We start from the raw sequence: 17,662 nt of genomic DNA on the forward strand, positions 1-17,662 counted from the left end.
GGAAATCTGTTGTTCCTTTCTTCCGTTATTCTCCTTGAAAGATTTTAACAAAAACTGCAGTTCCAGAGCAAGCTGCTAAGGGGCCCAAACCTTTACCACTTACACACCAAAAACATGATATCAATTTTTCATGGAGATAATCAGTCATATGGCAATGATACATATTTAAATCCTAGCACAACTAGTCCCTTCAAGACAAGCTTTTTTAAAGCACTTTTTGGGGATTTAGTGTAATCATTGCAACCGGTTAGAATTTTATCTCAAAACCTGTGCATAGGGCAAAAAAAGCTGAGTGAGTAAAATTTTGTATATTTCAATTGTCATTGAGTGTCATACAATAGCACAATGATTGTTTGTGTGCTTATTGCTAAAAGAAAACTACAGAATAATGTGCATACCATAGCATAAAGACTGATCTGGAACACCCATATTGAACATTATTAAGGCCCAGGCATGACATAAAAGAATGTATAGCATGTATAGTTTTGCAAACATGCAAGCCATTCATTTGAAGGCAACCAGTCCTATTAAGCATTATATCCGATTTCTCGAAACCTGTGTTTAGAGAAATAACCAAAAGAAAGTTGAGTGATCGATATGAGAAAAATTTTGTATTAAAAAACTTACCCCTACAGTGTCATACAGCATAGGGACCATTTGTGATGCATGTTGCTACGAGAAAACAACACATACTATGTATTCTAGCAAACATGCAAGCTATTCCTTCTTTTACAGTAAGCAGTCCTGCATAGTTTATTACCTTATTGTGTTCTTCACAGTCGAGTGCTCTGTACAACAAGGATTCTCTGTGCTTCCTCTAAGTTGTGTTGGTCTGTCAAGGATCCCTTTTCTGATGTAGCCAGTCCTGTATACCTTATTACGTTCCTCACAGTTGAGTGCTGAGCAGAACAAAGATTCTCCTTGGTGCTTCTCTTAAAATCTCCCACTTTTCAACCACTGTCTCCCAAGCTATAAAAAAAAAAGTTATTAGCCTGGCATCTGTCTTTTCAATTGGTAGTGGCTAACTTTTACTGCTATGTACTTGTATTATACTTCTTGTATTACAGCCATAGTTTGTGTAATATAAACTGTCTCTCACTGTCTAGGGCTTTTAGTTCTAAAAAAAATAATAACTTTATTGCACAACAATTGTACAAGGTACAAAGTATGGCATTCACTGGTACATAGATAACATTCTATTAGGCTAACCAATCTATCTAATACAATATTATGTAGTAGTCTATCTTATACAATAGGGTGAAGTAGTCTATCTTATACAATATGGTGTAGTAGTATGGGATGATAGTGGGATTTTACAATCATTGGGGGACATGACGATAGGACAAGTTTACATTGGACTAACAGGGCACGTTAACTTTGCACCGATGAAGACAGGAGGCAGGTTATCAAAACAGCGGTAGAGAAGAAAAATAAGCTTACGGACTTAAGAAAACTTGTGAAAATGCACCAGAGTTTGAGAAAATTTGGTGTCCTCAAACGAAAAATTGTCAAAACATCTGATTCTGTTCACATTATTTTTATATAATCATGTGGAAGCCCATGGAATACAAGGAGAAGCCAGTGGGATACCATGAAATATAGACTGGTCCGGAACACCCCCATCATACATGTATGTTATAACGGCCCAGGTACATGTATAACACACATGTAAACAACTTATACTACGTATTTCTAGTAAACATGCAAGTTCTTCACTCTTCTAAGGTAACCAGTCCTGCATACCTTATTGTGTTCTTCACAGTTGAGAGTAGAATAAGGATTCTATGTGCTTCTCCCAATTTGTGTTGGTCTGTCGAGGAGCACTTTGACAACTTATGGGTCTCCAACGCTGAAAAATCATAGTAAGTAAACCCAATGTCAAGATCTGAATGAAAATTAGTTTTGTACACAATGGTGGGGGTGTGTTAGCCTAACACCTGTATTATCAATGGGTCGCAGCTTATTTTTTACTGAAATGACTAGTTGTGATAAGGACAGGTAAGGCCCTAATTTTTTCAGTGAGTATGATCTCAAAGCAGTTTAGGTCACAAAATGAACAGTCGAATCTTCCATTGGTTGTGACAGAGAAAACAGACGCTGTCGGTATGTACATGTACAGTATTTTCATGTTCCTGGTACGAGGAACATTCCTCTTTTCAGCATGTATACTGAACAGTGGACCACTGCTTAACATCCCGTCTTAAGGACCATAACCCTTTCCAGTAGCAATGCACATTGGCTGAGTGCCACAGCCAGAATTTGAACTCGCAGCCTCTTAGTCCGGAGGCAGGGTCGCCAACCACTGTACTTTGCATGCAACTTTCTCTCTAGATTTTTCTTTTTGTAAGTTTGAGAGTCTGATAGATATAAGAGAAACACTTACTGAGTTCTGCTGAACTGTATCCAGTCACAAGCACTCGTAGATTGTCTTTATATGTCAGTTCAAACAGTCTAAGACACCGCAAAAAAGCCAGGGAAGTCTTGATTGCAGCTGTGGTGCCGGGAGTAGCCAACTGTACAACTGCGTGGTCCGTTCCCCGACTATTATATGTTCACACAGTTCCTGCTCCCTCAAGTGGGTAGAATTTAATTTAGCTTCCTGTGATTCTCCTGGTTCAAAAGATTAAGATTCTTGAAGAGATGAAAGTCAAGTTCACCCTGATGTTGACATTCCAAGTAAGCTGCGAAGTTAAGGTAGGTAATTGTTGCCAAGAAACAATGTGGCTTTTTCATCAGAGTACAAAGCCGCACGATTTGCCAAGAAACAATGTGGCTTTTTCACCAGAGTACAGAGCCGCACGATTTGTAACTGATCAACTTTCTTGCTTGAAATAATCCTGATTGCAGAGAAAGAAAGGAAAAAAATTACCACATTCACAAAACTCTCTGTAGTTTTGGTTCACTTTTCTGGCTCTGATTAACAATTGCATCATATCTTTTATGAAGGTTTGAATAGTATTGCTTCTCTCACTAATGTAGCATTTGAGCATTTGATCCAATAAAAAGAAAACTGTTTGAGAAAATTACTTTTGGTCTGAACATATGAAACCTGTTGGATGAAAATTTACCAAGTATTCAGATGAGCTCATGCTAATGTTGTTTCTACTGCTGGTAGCTTTTGAGCTTTAGAGTTGTTGAGGCCTGTTGTTATGTGTTGCCGATAGCAATATTATGATAGTTGACTCTTGTTTCTTTCCTGTTTGGAAAGCGTCTTTGGCCACACCAATTTACTTTCTTGGTTCTCTCGAACCTCCATTTTACATTACATCCAAGGGGATGTGCCTAATAAACTAACTCATTTTTTATTTGAGTAGTGTAAGGAAATAGGGTTAAAGTGCCTTTCCAAAGGGCACAACTTTGGTCCCCGTGAAGGAATTGAACCCAGAACCTTTATATACTACATGTATGTCAACAACCCTGACCATGAAGACTACCTGGCCACCAACGTACTCTAACTTCTGTAAAGAGGAATGAGCAATCCACTGTCTCTGTGACGTTCCGTTATGCAGATACATGTAGAACACGTGACTAAGGGAACATTGGATCATACGTTGCAGAAAGTATGTGGCACCCCCAGTCTCTTTCAAGTAACCTCTAACTTATTGTTACAGATGTGGACATGTGTGCGGCAGACCTGCATGACTGCGATGAGCATGCTGTCTGCAACAAGACTGGCCCCGCCCAGTTCAGATGCACCTGTAGGGACGGTTACTATGGCAACGGACAAACCTGCCTCCCCAGGTAACTATCGGCAACTAGTACATGTTGGACTGTATATCAATGACCAGGTGGTCCTTATGTAGGGGTGGTCACATGTACAGGTTTGACTGAGTATATCAATGGCCAGGTGCTCCTTATGAAGAGGTGGTCAGGTTTGACTGTATGGCAATGGCCAGGAGGTCTTCATGTAGAGGTGGTCACTAGTACAGGTTTGACTGTATATCAATGGCTAGGTGGTCCTTATGTAGAGGTGGTCACTTGTACAGGTTTGACTGTATATCAATGGTCAGGAGGTCCTTTTGCAGAGGTGCAGGGTCACCAGTACAGATTTTTACTGTATTTGCCCCCCTCCAGGTACGAGGCAGATGAGCCCCTTTTGGTGGGCCTTATGTAGAGGTGGCCACTTGTACAGGTTTGACTGTATTTGCCCCCTCCCCCCTCCAGGTACAAGGTAGACGAGCCCCTGCCTCTGGATGTGAAGCGAGACGGCCTCATCAGTGTCTTCAACGGTATCGACCTGCAGGGCATGAAGACTTCTGCTCAGTTTGTCTTCTTCCAGGTGGGGAAGTTTGACATGGTATTGGATCTTACCTTCATTGTGAACTTTAAGGTCTAAGGTGTGATTTGGCACATGTACAGCACTATTCCTTCCTTCCTTCATTCATGCATTCATCCATCAACCCATTCATTCATTCATTCAGTGAGTGAGTTGTGCCATGGATTTTTGCGTTTCGGCGCATGCGCGCCGGAACGCATTGTCCTGGCTTTTACCTTCAAGCAAGGGACCTTCAAGGAAGGAACCAGGGAAGCTTGGTTCAACACTGTGTCGCACACAATAAGACCTTATATGGCAATACGTTCTCAAATCCTTGTATAGCCGTTGCCTTATATGGCAAGAGAGCACGAAAATGCAGGCAGGCTAGATTTGCATGTGACACAGGACGGCGACCGCATGTAACTGTTCGGAAATATCATTGCATTGTGGTTTCGGACTTTGATATCCTGAAAAATGACCATATTACATCTATTCCACAAGATTGCAGAAGAAAAAAAATGATTTCGTCAAGAAAACGACCAAAAATCGGCATAAATGATACCATATAGTGAGGTTATAGCATTACGTCCAGAGTGAACAGTTACGTACCGCAGCTTGGCCGATCTGGCAACGCGAAGCACTTCGGACCCAGAAGATCCGGGTTCGTCTCCGTGCGTGGATTTTTTTTTCTTTTTAGATATTGAATATCAAAAATATATATTGATATTATATTAATCTATCAATATCATATTTATGAATATCATTTTTTTTCATTAATAAATAAAGAAATATTTTATATTTGTTATTTTTAAATATTCATTTAATATATACAAGGCCTTTGTCTTATGAACAGGACTTCATAGATTCCAAACCCGGCATTCGAATTTTTCTGTTCATTGTAATGGAAAATACCGTGCAGCGGCTCCTATGCGCGGTAAGATGATTCTTGCAAAACACTCGCCACTAAACTTCTATCCCCGATGTAAACAGAGGCTCTTGATGTTGTTTGCAAAACAGCGATTCTTTGTTACAGTAGCAAATGCTCCATTGTTCAGTATCGACTTCATTCAGACAACACGGACGTGGAAAGTGGCGCCCCTCGGCACAAAACTATGGGAATTTTCATGAATTTTAGCAAAATTACCCAGGAAAATAAGGAAGAAATGTTGTAAATGCGGAAACCAGAATAATACGGATGAGGTAGCTGTTGATTTGTTTGACATTTGGTAGTCATTTTAGATAGAACCTTAGCTGTTATGAACTTCTATTTCACTTAATTACCATAGTTCTGATGATTCAATGGTGCTTTTTCAAATTTTATGTTTTATTGCGTGCCATGTACATAATTACATTGATAGCTTTTATAATGAGCCTATTATACATTTTACAAATAAGTACAAGTTGTAGGCCAAGACCAGCTTTTTCAAAAGCACTTAAGTTAAGTGACGTAACTTCAAAATTGCTTTCCCCAATCTGCCTTTCTCTATTAAAACAGTACTCATTTCCCAAAATGACAATTTTTCTTATAGACTGAACAGCCCTTGAGTGACTTCCTCTGGCAGATTTTACTTCAAGTAAAGGGAAAAGACAATTCACACTTATAAACGTAGCCGAAACGCCAGCTTTTTTTAAAAGCTCTTGTTTCTTATCTGAAGTAATGTAGTAGCCCTTCTGTAAACATCAGACTTGAAAGTCAGCTGACTTCTTGTACCTCACTTGAGCTTATACTATATGTTGCTTAGCCTCCATAGCAGGCTCTAACTGGCCTTTTTGGGGGGCTAGATTATACACTTTTTGCAGCCAGCCCGTAACCATCAGCCACCCTGTTACTATCTTGCAGTTCACAGCAGCTCACAGCATATATTATTACAAATCTTACACAATTCTTGTGTCTGTTTCCATTAGATACATTAAAATCAAAATACAAGGAGCAAAACATATGCAATTGAGTGTTCTTGAATCTTAAAATGTGTTTGTCGTGCTCAGGGTATGGATTCCTTGGGAGGAGACTTCATGGTCGCCGAGCAGTTCCGGGGACAACCCAAACAGCTGCAGTCCATCTGCATGGACATCCCCCAGTGTATCGGTGAGATTTATTTTTGTGTCTATCGGTTCAGCATGTACAACGTACATGTACATGCCAGGGTTGCCGAACTAGGCGGAGGCTATTACTAAAGGGCGAACCCATGTGTGATCATAGGACTGTAGGTTTTTGAACCACTCACACCGGGAAGGACCCCTACTCTTTTCTGGCCCCTAATTTCGGTGAGACTTATTCTTCTTCTTCTTAAAGTGTTAGAAAAGTAATGACTCCGATGACCACGTACACGTAGGTTCTCCTCCCTGAAACATGTCCAATAATGTCATGAGATTTCATGGCTTTCTGTTAAGCCTCTGTCATACATAGCCGACCATGGCCTCCCAACCTTCCCTATCTAAACCTCCTTGCCTATGCAAGCTGTAATGGTGATGTTAAAGATTTTGATATCTCAGTATACAGTAGAACATTGTTACTGTCAGAGCGATTCAGGGTCCTATCAAGCAGCTAATTCGAAACAGATGGGTGCGGCCAAGCCGGCGTCCCGGCTAGCTCACTTCTGACTTGAGCGTCTTGTTAGCAGCCATGATAAGTGTACTCCTCAGTACAAACTTGCTGTATGTTGATGTTGATCTGAAAATAAAGTGACTTCAGCTACAACAAAAGAAGAACCCCCCCTAAAAAAACTTGCTGTGCTACGCTGTAATTCCCAGGGTTCAACAGTAACGGGATGCTGAAGATGTCCATATTCATGTCATATTCATGTCATATTCATGTCACAACAAATTGATTGATTGGTTGATTGATTGATTAGTTGATTGATTGATTGTCCTGTACCTGCCAGGGTTCAACAGTAACGGGATGCTGAAGATGTCCATGAGTCGTCCCTCCGGGTGGATAAGGTGGAGTAACAAGGACTCCGACGGTCTCTACCTGCTGGGTACGTTTGTTATCTCCATGAAAAGTGGAGATATCGTTTTGGGTGTCTGTGTGTGTGTGTGTCTGTCCATGTGTCTGCAAGGACTCTGACGGCCTCTACCTCCTGAATACGTTTATTACAGTAAATGCAGAAATGTTTTTATGTTCGGTTGTGGTGGTTTTATGTTTGCTGTTTTTGCGGCGACCGTTTCACCGCAAACGTTAAGCCACCGTAAACATTTTTGTCCAATACTGTAGCGGTATGTGACAAAAGCTGCCGCGAACTTAAAACCACTGCAAACACTTCAATTTTGGCTCAGCACGAAATAAAAACCATGCAAACTTAAATGCATATTTTACAGTATCTCCATGAAAAGTGGAGATATTGTTTTGGGTGTGTCTGTGTGTGTCTCAGAATTGATGATGATGATGATGATGAATGGTTTATTAAAAATAAATCCCTCGCAGCCAATTCGGCTGAATTGCGGATTATACAATGTTTAAAATTCATTTCTGTATAACATGGCAACATTATTACATAAACACATGGCAACATTATTATATAAAAGTCCGTGATAAACAGACAATTGGTTTTGCATTAGCAGAATCTGAAATATACTTCTAGTATTTTTTTTTTTTTACAAAATGAGCATACACTTAAAAGCCTCGGTAATATATAAGAAGTTAAGCATTAAGAAGTCGAACAATGTAGGATATGGGAGAGTTCTTAAGTCTGTCTGTTCTGCATTTGATAGGTCGATATTTGTCCCTGTTTCTAGTGGGTCTATCGTGACAGTCAGATCCCTTTGGTGGCAGCATTGATGAACTATGTGCTTCTAACTGAGTTCCGAACTTCAGACACAGTTTCTGCCTGCGGTCTGAGAGCAATGGCAGGTTTAAGTCTTTCCTGGCTTGTTTATAGCTGGTAAACCGCCTTCCGAGTATTGTCCGAACTGCTCTCCGTTGAACTGCTTCGATCTTGTCCGACTGTGCACAGGTGAGCCCCGGATGCCAGACTGGCGCACAGTATTCCAGTAGTGGTCGTACAAAGGATGTAAATATGGTGACAAGGTCCTCGGTGGGAAGGTTGAAATGTTTAAGTTTCCGCAAGAAGAAAAGGCGTCCGTTAGCTTTCCCTACCATTCTGGTAACCTGTGTCTCCCACTTCAAGTCTCTCTGCAGCCACACTCCCAACAGGCACGTGACTGGCACAACCTCAAGGGGGGATCCATTTATTGTGAGTGTTGGTGGTGGGGGTGGGCATTTCATAAAGCAAAAAGTGATGACTTTACACTTGTCTGGGTTGAGTAACATATGGTTGTCACCACACCATCCAGAGAAACTGTCCAGCTCGTTCTGCATTAATGACGGCTTGAGGTAGTGACGCGATTCAGTCATAGACAGATCATCAACATATTTCCAGTGATGAATCAGCGTGTCCCTCATCGCATCATCGAAAACTACGAGGAAAATCAACGGGCCCAGCAGTGTTCCTTGTGGCACTGAACAGGTAAGTACTTCCCAGTCCGAGAGATGCCCTCCATAACGAACTCTTTGCCGTCGATGGCTAAGAAAGTCGCAGACCCACTGGATTAGACTCCCCCTCACACCAAGTCGTAATAACTTCTGGATGGCTAACGTATGGTCTATCCTATCGAATGCTTTCGAAAAGTCTGTCATTACCATTGTGCAAATGTTCTTGACCTTTTCAGATTCCCTGCAGAGAAAGTCTAACAAACTGACTAGGTACAGTGTTGTAGAGCGACCTTTCAAGCAACCAAACTGCTGTTGGTCTAGGGATGCACTTACATCTTCTAAGATCCATTTAGTGACGAAGGATTCGGCTACCTTGGCGAGTTGAGAGGTAAGAGAAACTGGTCTCAGTTTGTCGACTGATGGGGGATGTGACTTGGGTAAGGGCACGACTGTGGCGTCTTTCCATACTTGTGGGACGTACCCTTCATTGAAAGAAGCATTCATAATATCTGTGACCGGGTAACTTATTTCAAAAGCAAATTCTTTCAATATCCTAGCGCTCAACTGATCAGGCCCTGACGCCTTTCCGGCTTTCAGTCTGCGCAGACGGTTGTAGGTATCCCATATGTTCACCTCAGGTGGGCATGACTGTACGGGCCTGTATGCTGGTAACAGTTCCGGATCCAGTGGCGGTCTTCCCTGAGCTACCCCTGCAAACTTTTTGTTGATGTGGTTTGAGATGAAACTGCTGTCTGCATCGTCATGACCAGGGATAGTGAGTGTGAGTTCTGTCTGCTGAATATTCAGGATGGTCTTTATTTCCTTGTACCAATCCGCCGGATTTTCTGCTTTAAGGTTTTGTACTCTGTCCTGGTAGAAAGACTTACGAGCTTTCTTGACTTCTCTGTTCACCTTGTTTCGCAGGTATTTCCACAGCGTCGTCTTGTTGTGTGAGAATGCTTTTTGTCGTCGACGAATCATGTCCTTAATTTCCGGTTTTAACCACGGTTTGTCCTTGTTGTGCATTGTTACCTGCTTGGTTGGAAAGTATTTGTTTATAGCGTCCTCCATGACTGTGTAGAAGGTCGTAGCCTTGCTGGCACAGGTTGGGGATGCGTAAACATCGTCCCAAGATTGAGAACATATCCATTGGCCAAAGGCCCTGCGGTCGGAGTCACGGATAGGTCTCAGTGTTTTGCGCTTGGTAAAGTTCTCTTTCCTTGTCGTCAGCGGCTCCCACAAAACTGTGTTGTGATCGCTCAGGCCCAGGGGGCTGCTTACTTGGGGTGTTTTGTAGTGTTTGTCCAGGTTGGTAATGATCAGGTCTAGCATTGCCTGTCCTCTTGTTGGGTCTTTGATGACTTTATACTTAAAGGAACATGCTTGAAAATTCCATTTCTAGAAAATGTATTGTATGTGTTTACTTTGTAGTTGGAGTACTTCGGACTGCAGCTAGGTGTCGCTGCTGCATTGTGAGAAATGCAAACCCAAAGGTGACTGACTTTATGTCCCCCCTCATCACTTTTCATGACTGGATATAATAAACTTGTCACGTTTTGGACCACATTCTTCACACTACAGCAGCAACACCTCAGTGGCGTGTGAAGTAGAACCAGTCAGTATTACCCCAAGGAAGATCACATTTGGCTACATTAAGACACTTTGTTGCATACTTGTACAACTAGAACTTTGCTATCCAGTGATTTACCGACCTGATGAAACTACATGACATACTGTATTCATAGCCTGGAATCCAAACCTATTATACATTGTAGCTCCCAAGTCTCCTATTTGCAGGAGGAGACTCGGGAGCTATAATAGGTTTGGATTCCATGCTACTGTATTCATGGACTTCACTGTCTTTTCTGTAGATCTGAACTACTGTGAGCTGGACTTGGAGCTGTGTCCCGAGGAGTCTCACTGCCAGCGCCATGCCCCTGGGATCTACCAGTGCACGTGTAAGACCCCGCTAGTCATGGTGAACAACCAGTGTGTTCAGGTCCCAGGATATCGGAACATGTCTGCCGCAGTCTACCCTGGCAGGGAGGTGGAAGTAGGGGGCTACATGTAAAATTTGTTCAGTTATGGTGTGTTAATGATGAGGTGTCAAGCAATAGAAACATGTCTGTTACCATCTACCCTGGTATGGAGGTGGAGGTGGGTTGGTTACATGTAAACATTAATCTGTTACCACAGTTTTTTATGTGAAGCCCTGCTTTTCGTAGTGATTAACCTGTGTGTTAAGGTATCTTTATAAGAAAATGCTCTACTGCTGTCAGCTCTGGTTGAGAGGTGGAGGTGGGGGTACATACATGACATTGTTTATGTAATGTAAACTTAAGTCCGTCATGATAAACATTGTTTAAGATGTGAAACTTTGTACATGTAGGTGTGAGACCCGACTAGTCATGTTGAACAACCAGTGTGTTCAGGTCCCGGGATATCAGAACATGTCTGCCGCGGTCTACCCTGGTAGAGAGGTGGAAGTAGGGGGCTACATGTAAAATTTCTTCGGTTATGATGAACATTGTTGCTTTTGATGTACATGTGAGTCCCCCCTATAGGATGCCCAACCAGTGTAGGTAATTGTTAACCATCTAAACGTTATTTAGATGTATGTGTGAGTCCCCTACATGAAGTTATGGTGAAAAACTAGTGTGTTTATTTTGAGGTGTCCAGCTATAGAAACATGTCTGTTGCCATCTACCCTGGGAGAGAGGTGGAAGTGGACGTTTAATGTGAAAGTTTGATATGAAAACTTTTAAATCATTGCTTTAGATGTAGAATTTTGTGACGATTTCAGTATGGAGAGGTCACCAGGAAAACTGTGTTGATTATTTCTCAACATTTGCAGTATTGTGTTGTTTACTTTTCCATTGGCAGATGTCTGTTATGTACATGCAAAAAATATTGTAGATTAGAATAACTCCATCTGTTGACCTCAACAGAATGAGAAAAACAAGAAGAATGATTATGATAAGGAAAGCATATCATGGGTAATCTGGTTTACAACTTGTACATTTTACTTGAATCAATCTAAAGTGCATGGTAAAGATATAAACACCTACTAGATACAGAAAGAGTAATTATTTGCTTGAGATAGACCCTTTTATTAACATATTGTTCAATAGTCAGATGATGAGTTCCACATTGAATGAAATAATAAATGAAATAAAGGCTTTGACTTGACTTGAATAAAAGGACTGAAATTCTGTATATAAGGTCTCTGTGGATTGGCAGCTAGACAGATAGATTGCATCAACAATTACTTCTTCAGAATAGGTTACAAGACTTCCATAATGCTTTCCCTAAAAGGTCTTCCCAACCCTGGTTTCTCCAACAATTGCTTTTATGACAAGCTATTATATATCATCCCTCACCTTCATTATATTGTGCAGATTTTTCAAAGACAGATAGGTTACATCAAGAAATGCCAATGACTTCTTCAGGAAAGGTTGCAAGACTTCCATGATGATCTCCTTAAAAGGTCATGTCTTCCCAATCCTGGTTTCTCCAAGAAGTGCTTTTAAGGGAACACAATGTAGTTGTCAAGCTTTTGTTTTTCATTGCTCACCTTGCACATTTTTCAAAGATTGCATGAATAATTACTTCTTCAGGAAAGGTTGCAAGACTTCCTTAATGCTTTCCCTGAAAGGTCTTGTTTCATTCATTATTGTTCACCTTCATTATATTCTGCAGATTTAGCATTCTGCAAAGACATAGATTGCATGGACAATTACTTCTTCAGAAAAGGTTGCAAGACTTCCTGAATGCTTTCCCTAAAAGGTTTTCCCAATCCTTTTTTCTCCAAGTCCAACAAGAGCTTCTATGACAAGCTTTTATTAATCCTTGCTTCACTGTATTGAGAAAATTTTTCAAAGACAGATAGATTGTAGCTCTTAGTCTTTCTTTTTTATTGCTCATCTTTCTTCCACATTTTTCAAAGATTGCATGAACAATTAATTCTTCAGGAAAGGTTGCAAGACTTCCTTAATGCTTTCCCTAAAAGGTCTTGTTTTATTCATCATTGTTCATCTTCATTATATTCTGCAGATTTTCAAAGACATAGATTGCATAAGCAATTACTTCTTCAGGAAAGGTTGCAAGAATTCCTTAGTGCTTTCCCTAAAAGGTTTTCCCAATCCTGTTTTCTCCAACAAGAGCTTCTATGACAAGCTTTTATTTATCATTGCTTCATTGAGAAAATATTTCAATGACAGATAGATTGTAGCTCCCAAGCCTTTGTTTTTCGATTGCTTTCTTCCACATTTTTCAAAGATTGCATGAACAATTACTTCTTCAAGAACGGTTGCAAGACCTCCTTTATACTCTCCCTGAAAGGCCTCGTCTTCCCAATCCCAAGATCCCGGAGTCTTGAGATGTCCAGGTGTGCGTCGTAAGGGCGGGGGGCTCCCCCAGAAGGCTCCTTGTCAGCCACCAGGTGAGAGGAGGGGAGGCTGAAGACCTCCGCCATGGCAACAGCCATCGTGTACTTCGTCATCTCCTCGTCTCCGCTCCAGTGGAACACACCACACAGGCTTGGGTCCTGTGAATGGAAAACAGGAAAGTCTCAGAAGACACAAATGGTGGGAAAGTTGTCTTTTGGTTGCAATTTTAAGGTTATGACACACCAATTTAATTTCTAGGGTTAACGGATTTTTATCTGGAGGCCCAAGTAAGGCTGGAGGCCCAAGTTTGAGGAGAGCCACACCTCAAGTGCCCTAGAAGCACCTTTATACCACTGTCTTAATGCCATCATTTTACCCCCTTGTATGGAGATATTGTTATCTTCGCCGAGTACTTGTACTCGGAGAAGATTATGTTTTCGGTTGAAAAATCTGTTGGGTGGGTCTAAATGTATGTCAGGAGCATAACTCAAGAAAGCTTCAATGAATCTTTAAGATTTTTGGTAGGTGTGTAGTGGTTGTGCAAAGGAAAGTCAAGTTTGAAAATGGTTCACCTTGCGTTTTTCAACAGTACTGCAGCAGACTACATTTTTTTGTGTTTGTATGTAGGCAAAAAAAGTGACGGAAACATTGATGGATCTTCATGATTTTTGCAGGTGTGTAGATGTTGTGGAAACGGGGGTCAACGTCAAAAATGGTTCCCCTGGTATTCTCCGTTGGTACTGCAGCGGGCTTTGTGTGGATGTGTATTTGTATGTCGCCAGCATAACTCAAGAAGCTGTTGATGGATCCGTATGATATTCAGTGGATGGGTAGGGTTTACAGAAAGGAAGGTCAAGTTCGATAATGGGCCTTCTAGCGGGTACCTAAGGTACTGCAGCGGAGCTTCAAAATTTAGGGGCATATTTTCTGAAAGTGCTATGGTCATGACTTTTGTGTGGTAGATAGTTCATGCCACAGAAAGTAAGTTCTGTAAATTTTGGCTCCCTAGCGGCTTGTTAAGAACTGCAGTGGGTGTTTTTGTTTTGACATTCGGACATGAATAACTTGAGAAGGGGTCGACAGATCGTCGTGATGTTTGGTATGTAGAGAGCTCAGATGGTGGTTTACATTATCAATGACTAATTAAGCAAATCAGGAGCTAATTTGCATAATTAGTAAGGAAAGTTTGTTAACCTACTGCATTTCAATGGGACATGGGACAGTGTCAGGTCATGTAAACAGATGGCCTTGCATAAACGTACATGTAGGTCAAATAAATAAACTATTCTCCAAGCAGAGGTGTGGGTCCTGCTGGTTTAACGCGTTCAGTTTAGGCATTTTTGTTCAACACGGTTGGCGACATAACGAAAAGGGGACAAAATATAAAGCCTGACAAAAACACCTAAAACACGTCAACAACCAGCCAGATTTTTTCTATTCATATATATTGACTTTACTATTTCATCATCACTTTCAACTTACAACACTGCAATATCGAACCTTTGTGGCCCATATTATCAACGTACTCATATTGTTTCATGACCAGTTATAACATATATCAGCACACTCTACACATATACTAGTCCTGTACCAGCAAATGATTTTTAACCATATCTAGACTGGACTCATTCGCCCCATCATAACTTCCAAATGGTATGGTGCATGATCAAATTTGCAGGGGGTGATAAGCACGTAAATATCAATCACTCTCCATGATAAGCCTTGATTATTTGGCGAAGACAATGTGTTCGTGGAACTCTAGTTTTTTATGCATCTGAGTGCAGGAGTGACAAGGAAGTAGGATTCAGAGTTGGCAGAATTAGTCATTTATCATGTGACAGCTGACTGACATTCCAGGTCATGGGGTCAATGGAAGAGGCTACTAATTTATGGAGACGTATTGTCTGGGTTTTTTTCTGTGTTTTTGCAGTTAAACAAAATGCACATTTTCTATGTGCATCGTAAAATGTGATTTGTGATAATCTAGACCTTTACAAGGGTTTTGACCTATAGCACACTGAAGTAGCCATTTGGCACCCAATCTCCTGTTGGTTACAGAGTTAGGCAGCAGGGAGAAGGTTAACATAACTCCTCACCTGTAGCCTCTTCTCCGCCAACTGCCTGCAGACCGCAGCGACGTCCCCTACGTGTGTCGGATACCTCCTCTCGTAGTCCGACATCTTGGCCGTCTGTCCTGAGTTCTGCACGGCGCCAAAGAGAACCGTCACAGCGCTCTCGTCTACTGCCTCCACTGGTCCGTACAGGATGGGAACCCTCAGCACAGCACCATCTGAAAAATAGTACCTCCCCGTGAATTAGTAGCCTCTTCCATTGACCCCATGACCTGTCATGCCTGATACTTAACTTCAGGATGGTCACCCTCAGCACAGCACTGTCTGACGTTGAATTAAAAATGAATCTCAATATAGAAAATAATAGCATCTGCACTACTTTATCATCAGGCACATGGATTGTCTCCTTGGCATAACAGATAGGTTGTTTGGCCCAGGGTTCGAACCCCATGACATGCCACCGATATTGTGTGCTTGGGAAAGGCACTTAACACAACTTTCCTTACTCCATCTAGGTGTAAAAATGGGTACCTGACTTCGGTTGGGGAGGTAAAAGGATAGGGATGGGCTCTGCCTTCCAATACAATGCCCTAGACACAATAGATAACTACCCACTGCCCCTAGGGTCTCAAAAAGGCTATGTGGGACTACCTTCACCTTTTGCCATCTAGTTTAGCACTAATATTGTGAATCCAAGAACCAACATGTTGATTTGATGTGGCCTTACCTTTGGCCACCTCCAGTGCAGTCTTCTCCCCAGCCAGTTTGCTGGCCCCGTATTTGTTGAGAGGATTTGGCGCGTCCGTTACCTTGTGGGGGGGAGACTTGCCGTCAAACACGTAGTCAGTACTGATGTACACCAGAAAGGCACCAACATCAACTGGAATATAAATAGTGGATCAAAACCTTCAAACTATACTAATAAGAATATAACAGAACAATATGTTTACTTCTGTGAAGGTAAACATAAATACAGATTACATCATTCAGGTCCTAATAAATCTATATCAAACAAATACCATTTACGCATACATAGTACAAAACGCACATTTTGATCACTGCAAATCTCTTTTAGATGCATGTTAATCATAATTTGTACATCCAGGTTATAATTCTGTGGCAACATTGCAATTTCCAATAACCCACTCATCTGGGCTTCATACGCAAATGTGTAGCACATCGGTGTGACCACAAGAGAAAATTTTTTGAAAGATTCCCATTTTTTGTAACAAACAGTGAGATACCAGCTTTACCTGCAGCCTGGGCCACTGTCCTCGTGGCGTCCACGTTCAGCGCGCTCGTTGCTTCATCATCCTTCTCCACCACATCAGGTCTTCTCTGGGCAGCGGAGTGGATCAGAACGTCGGGCTGGAAATTAAAACAGTCGAGTCTGTCACCAGGAACCTTCATGGAAATTTGCTTCTTGGGACAGACAAAGATTTCACTCCATCCGTACCAAGAATCTGAACTTCTTGACACAAAATTAATGAAAATGTATTTTCGTAAACTGAAAATGACAGATTTAACCAAGAAAATCAATAAGAATGATGAGTGGGATGGAAAAATATTTGTAGCTGGAGACAGCCCTGGATAGCAGATTTCACCCCCTCATAACCACAAGATTTTAGGTTTCTTAAGGGTAAGAATAGAACAGAACATCTCAAGTACACTAAAGAACCCATCACACTTCTCTTTTACACATTAACGGTCCATCCTGGAGTAAATGTAAAAAGGTAATGACGAGTCCCATGTAGCTTTTTTGAGGCTGTCACAGGGGCAGCGGGTTATTATCCTCTGTGTCTAGGGCACGGTTTTGGAAGGCGGAGCCCATCCCTCTCCTTCCAATTTTACGCCAGGGTGGAGTGAGGAAAGATATTTTAAGTGCCTTTCCCAAGGACACAGCATCAAGCCAGAAATTGAACCCATGACCTCTTGATCTTGAGTCCTCTGGTCTAGCCACTTGACCATTCAAAGCCACTCTGCAGTGTGCATCCTGGAGTGAATGGATCAAACGTGTGTGCATTATGCTGTTTACTCAGTGGTCCTGCACCGCAGACACACAACTGTGTCTCTTCATACACACGCCTACCTTGAATTCCTGAACAGTCTCCCTCACGGCTGCCTGGTCCCGCAGGTCCACCTTCTTGAGCCTCCCTCCCGCTCGTGAGTAGGCCAGTCCGAGGACCTCCCATCCTGTCGCGCCCTGGAACTCCTGCATGAGGGCACGGCCCAGCAGGCCTGACGCCCCCGTGATCAGGACTCGCCCCATTGCTGGCTTACGAATGTGCTATATGATATATATAAGATAGACCATATTGTATAAGATAGACTACTACATAATATTGTATTAGATAGATTGGTTAGCCTAATAGAATGTTATCTATGTACTAGTGAATGCCATACTTTGTAGTAATTGTACCTTGTACAATTGTTGTGCAATAAAGTTATTACGATAAGAAAAACTAACCCCAAGGGAATGAGAATCAACCTTGCCTTAACTTTGTCAAATTTGTTC

The 17,662-nt window shown here is 41.7% G+C and overlaps 2 protein-coding genes across 2 annotated transcripts in view; one reads left to right on the plus strand and one right to left on the minus strand.

The window, feature by feature from the left end:
* LOC136436145 (uncharacterized) overlaps positions 1-11,876 on the plus strand; it is a 29,574-nt gene extending 17,698 nt beyond the window's left edge. The window contains exons 6-10 of the mRNA XM_066429919.1: positions 3,612-3,741; positions 4,165-4,279; positions 6,242-6,341; positions 7,138-7,233; positions 10,559-11,876. Of these exons, the coding sequence (XP_066286016.1) occupies positions 3,612-3,741; positions 4,165-4,279; positions 6,242-6,341; positions 7,138-7,233; positions 10,559-10,758 (641 nt within the window). The 3' untranslated portion in view covers positions 10,759-11,876. The remainder of the gene's footprint in view (positions 1-3,611; positions 3,742-4,164; positions 4,280-6,241; positions 6,342-7,137; positions 7,234-10,558) is intronic.
* A 129-nt stretch (positions 11,877-12,005) lies between these two features.
* On the minus strand, positions 12,006-17,437 carry LOC136436159 (methionine adenosyltransferase 2 subunit beta-like). Its single transcript, XM_066429939.1, has 5 exons — positions 17,237-17,437; positions 16,401-16,515; positions 15,875-16,027; positions 15,172-15,365; positions 12,006-13,233 (listed from the first exon to the last, which is right to left on the minus strand). The coding sequence occupies exons 1-5, from the start codon at positions 17,414-17,416 to the stop codon at positions 12,979-12,981; spliced, it is 897 nt and encodes a 298-aa protein (XP_066286036.1). The 5' UTR covers positions 17,417-17,437; the 3' UTR covers positions 12,006-12,978.
* Positions 17,438-17,662: the final 225 nt, after the last annotated feature.

This window comes from Branchiostoma lanceolatum, chromosome 6, assembly GCF_035083965.1.
Source record: "Branchiostoma lanceolatum isolate klBraLanc5 chromosome 6, klBraLanc5.hap2, whole genome shotgun sequence".
In the NCBI taxonomy this organism is placed as follows: domain Eukaryota; kingdom Metazoa; phylum Chordata; class Leptocardii; order Amphioxiformes; family Branchiostomatidae; genus Branchiostoma; species Branchiostoma lanceolatum.

Bases quoted from the DNA above. Each gene is read 5' to 3' on its own strand.
- LOC136436159 (XM_066429939.1), bottom strand. From the start codon at position 17,416: ATGGGGCGAGTCCTGATCACGGGGGCGTCAGGCCTGCTGGGCCGTGCC. The intron at 16,516-17,236 runs GTAGGCGTGTGT...TTTAATTTCCAG, and splicing joins AGACTGTTCAGGAATTCAAG to CCCGACGTTCTGATCCACTC. The intron at 13,234-15,171 runs GTGAGGAGTTAT...TTCCATTCACAG, and splicing joins TGGCGGAGAAGAGGCTACAG to GACCCAAGCCTGTGTGGTGT.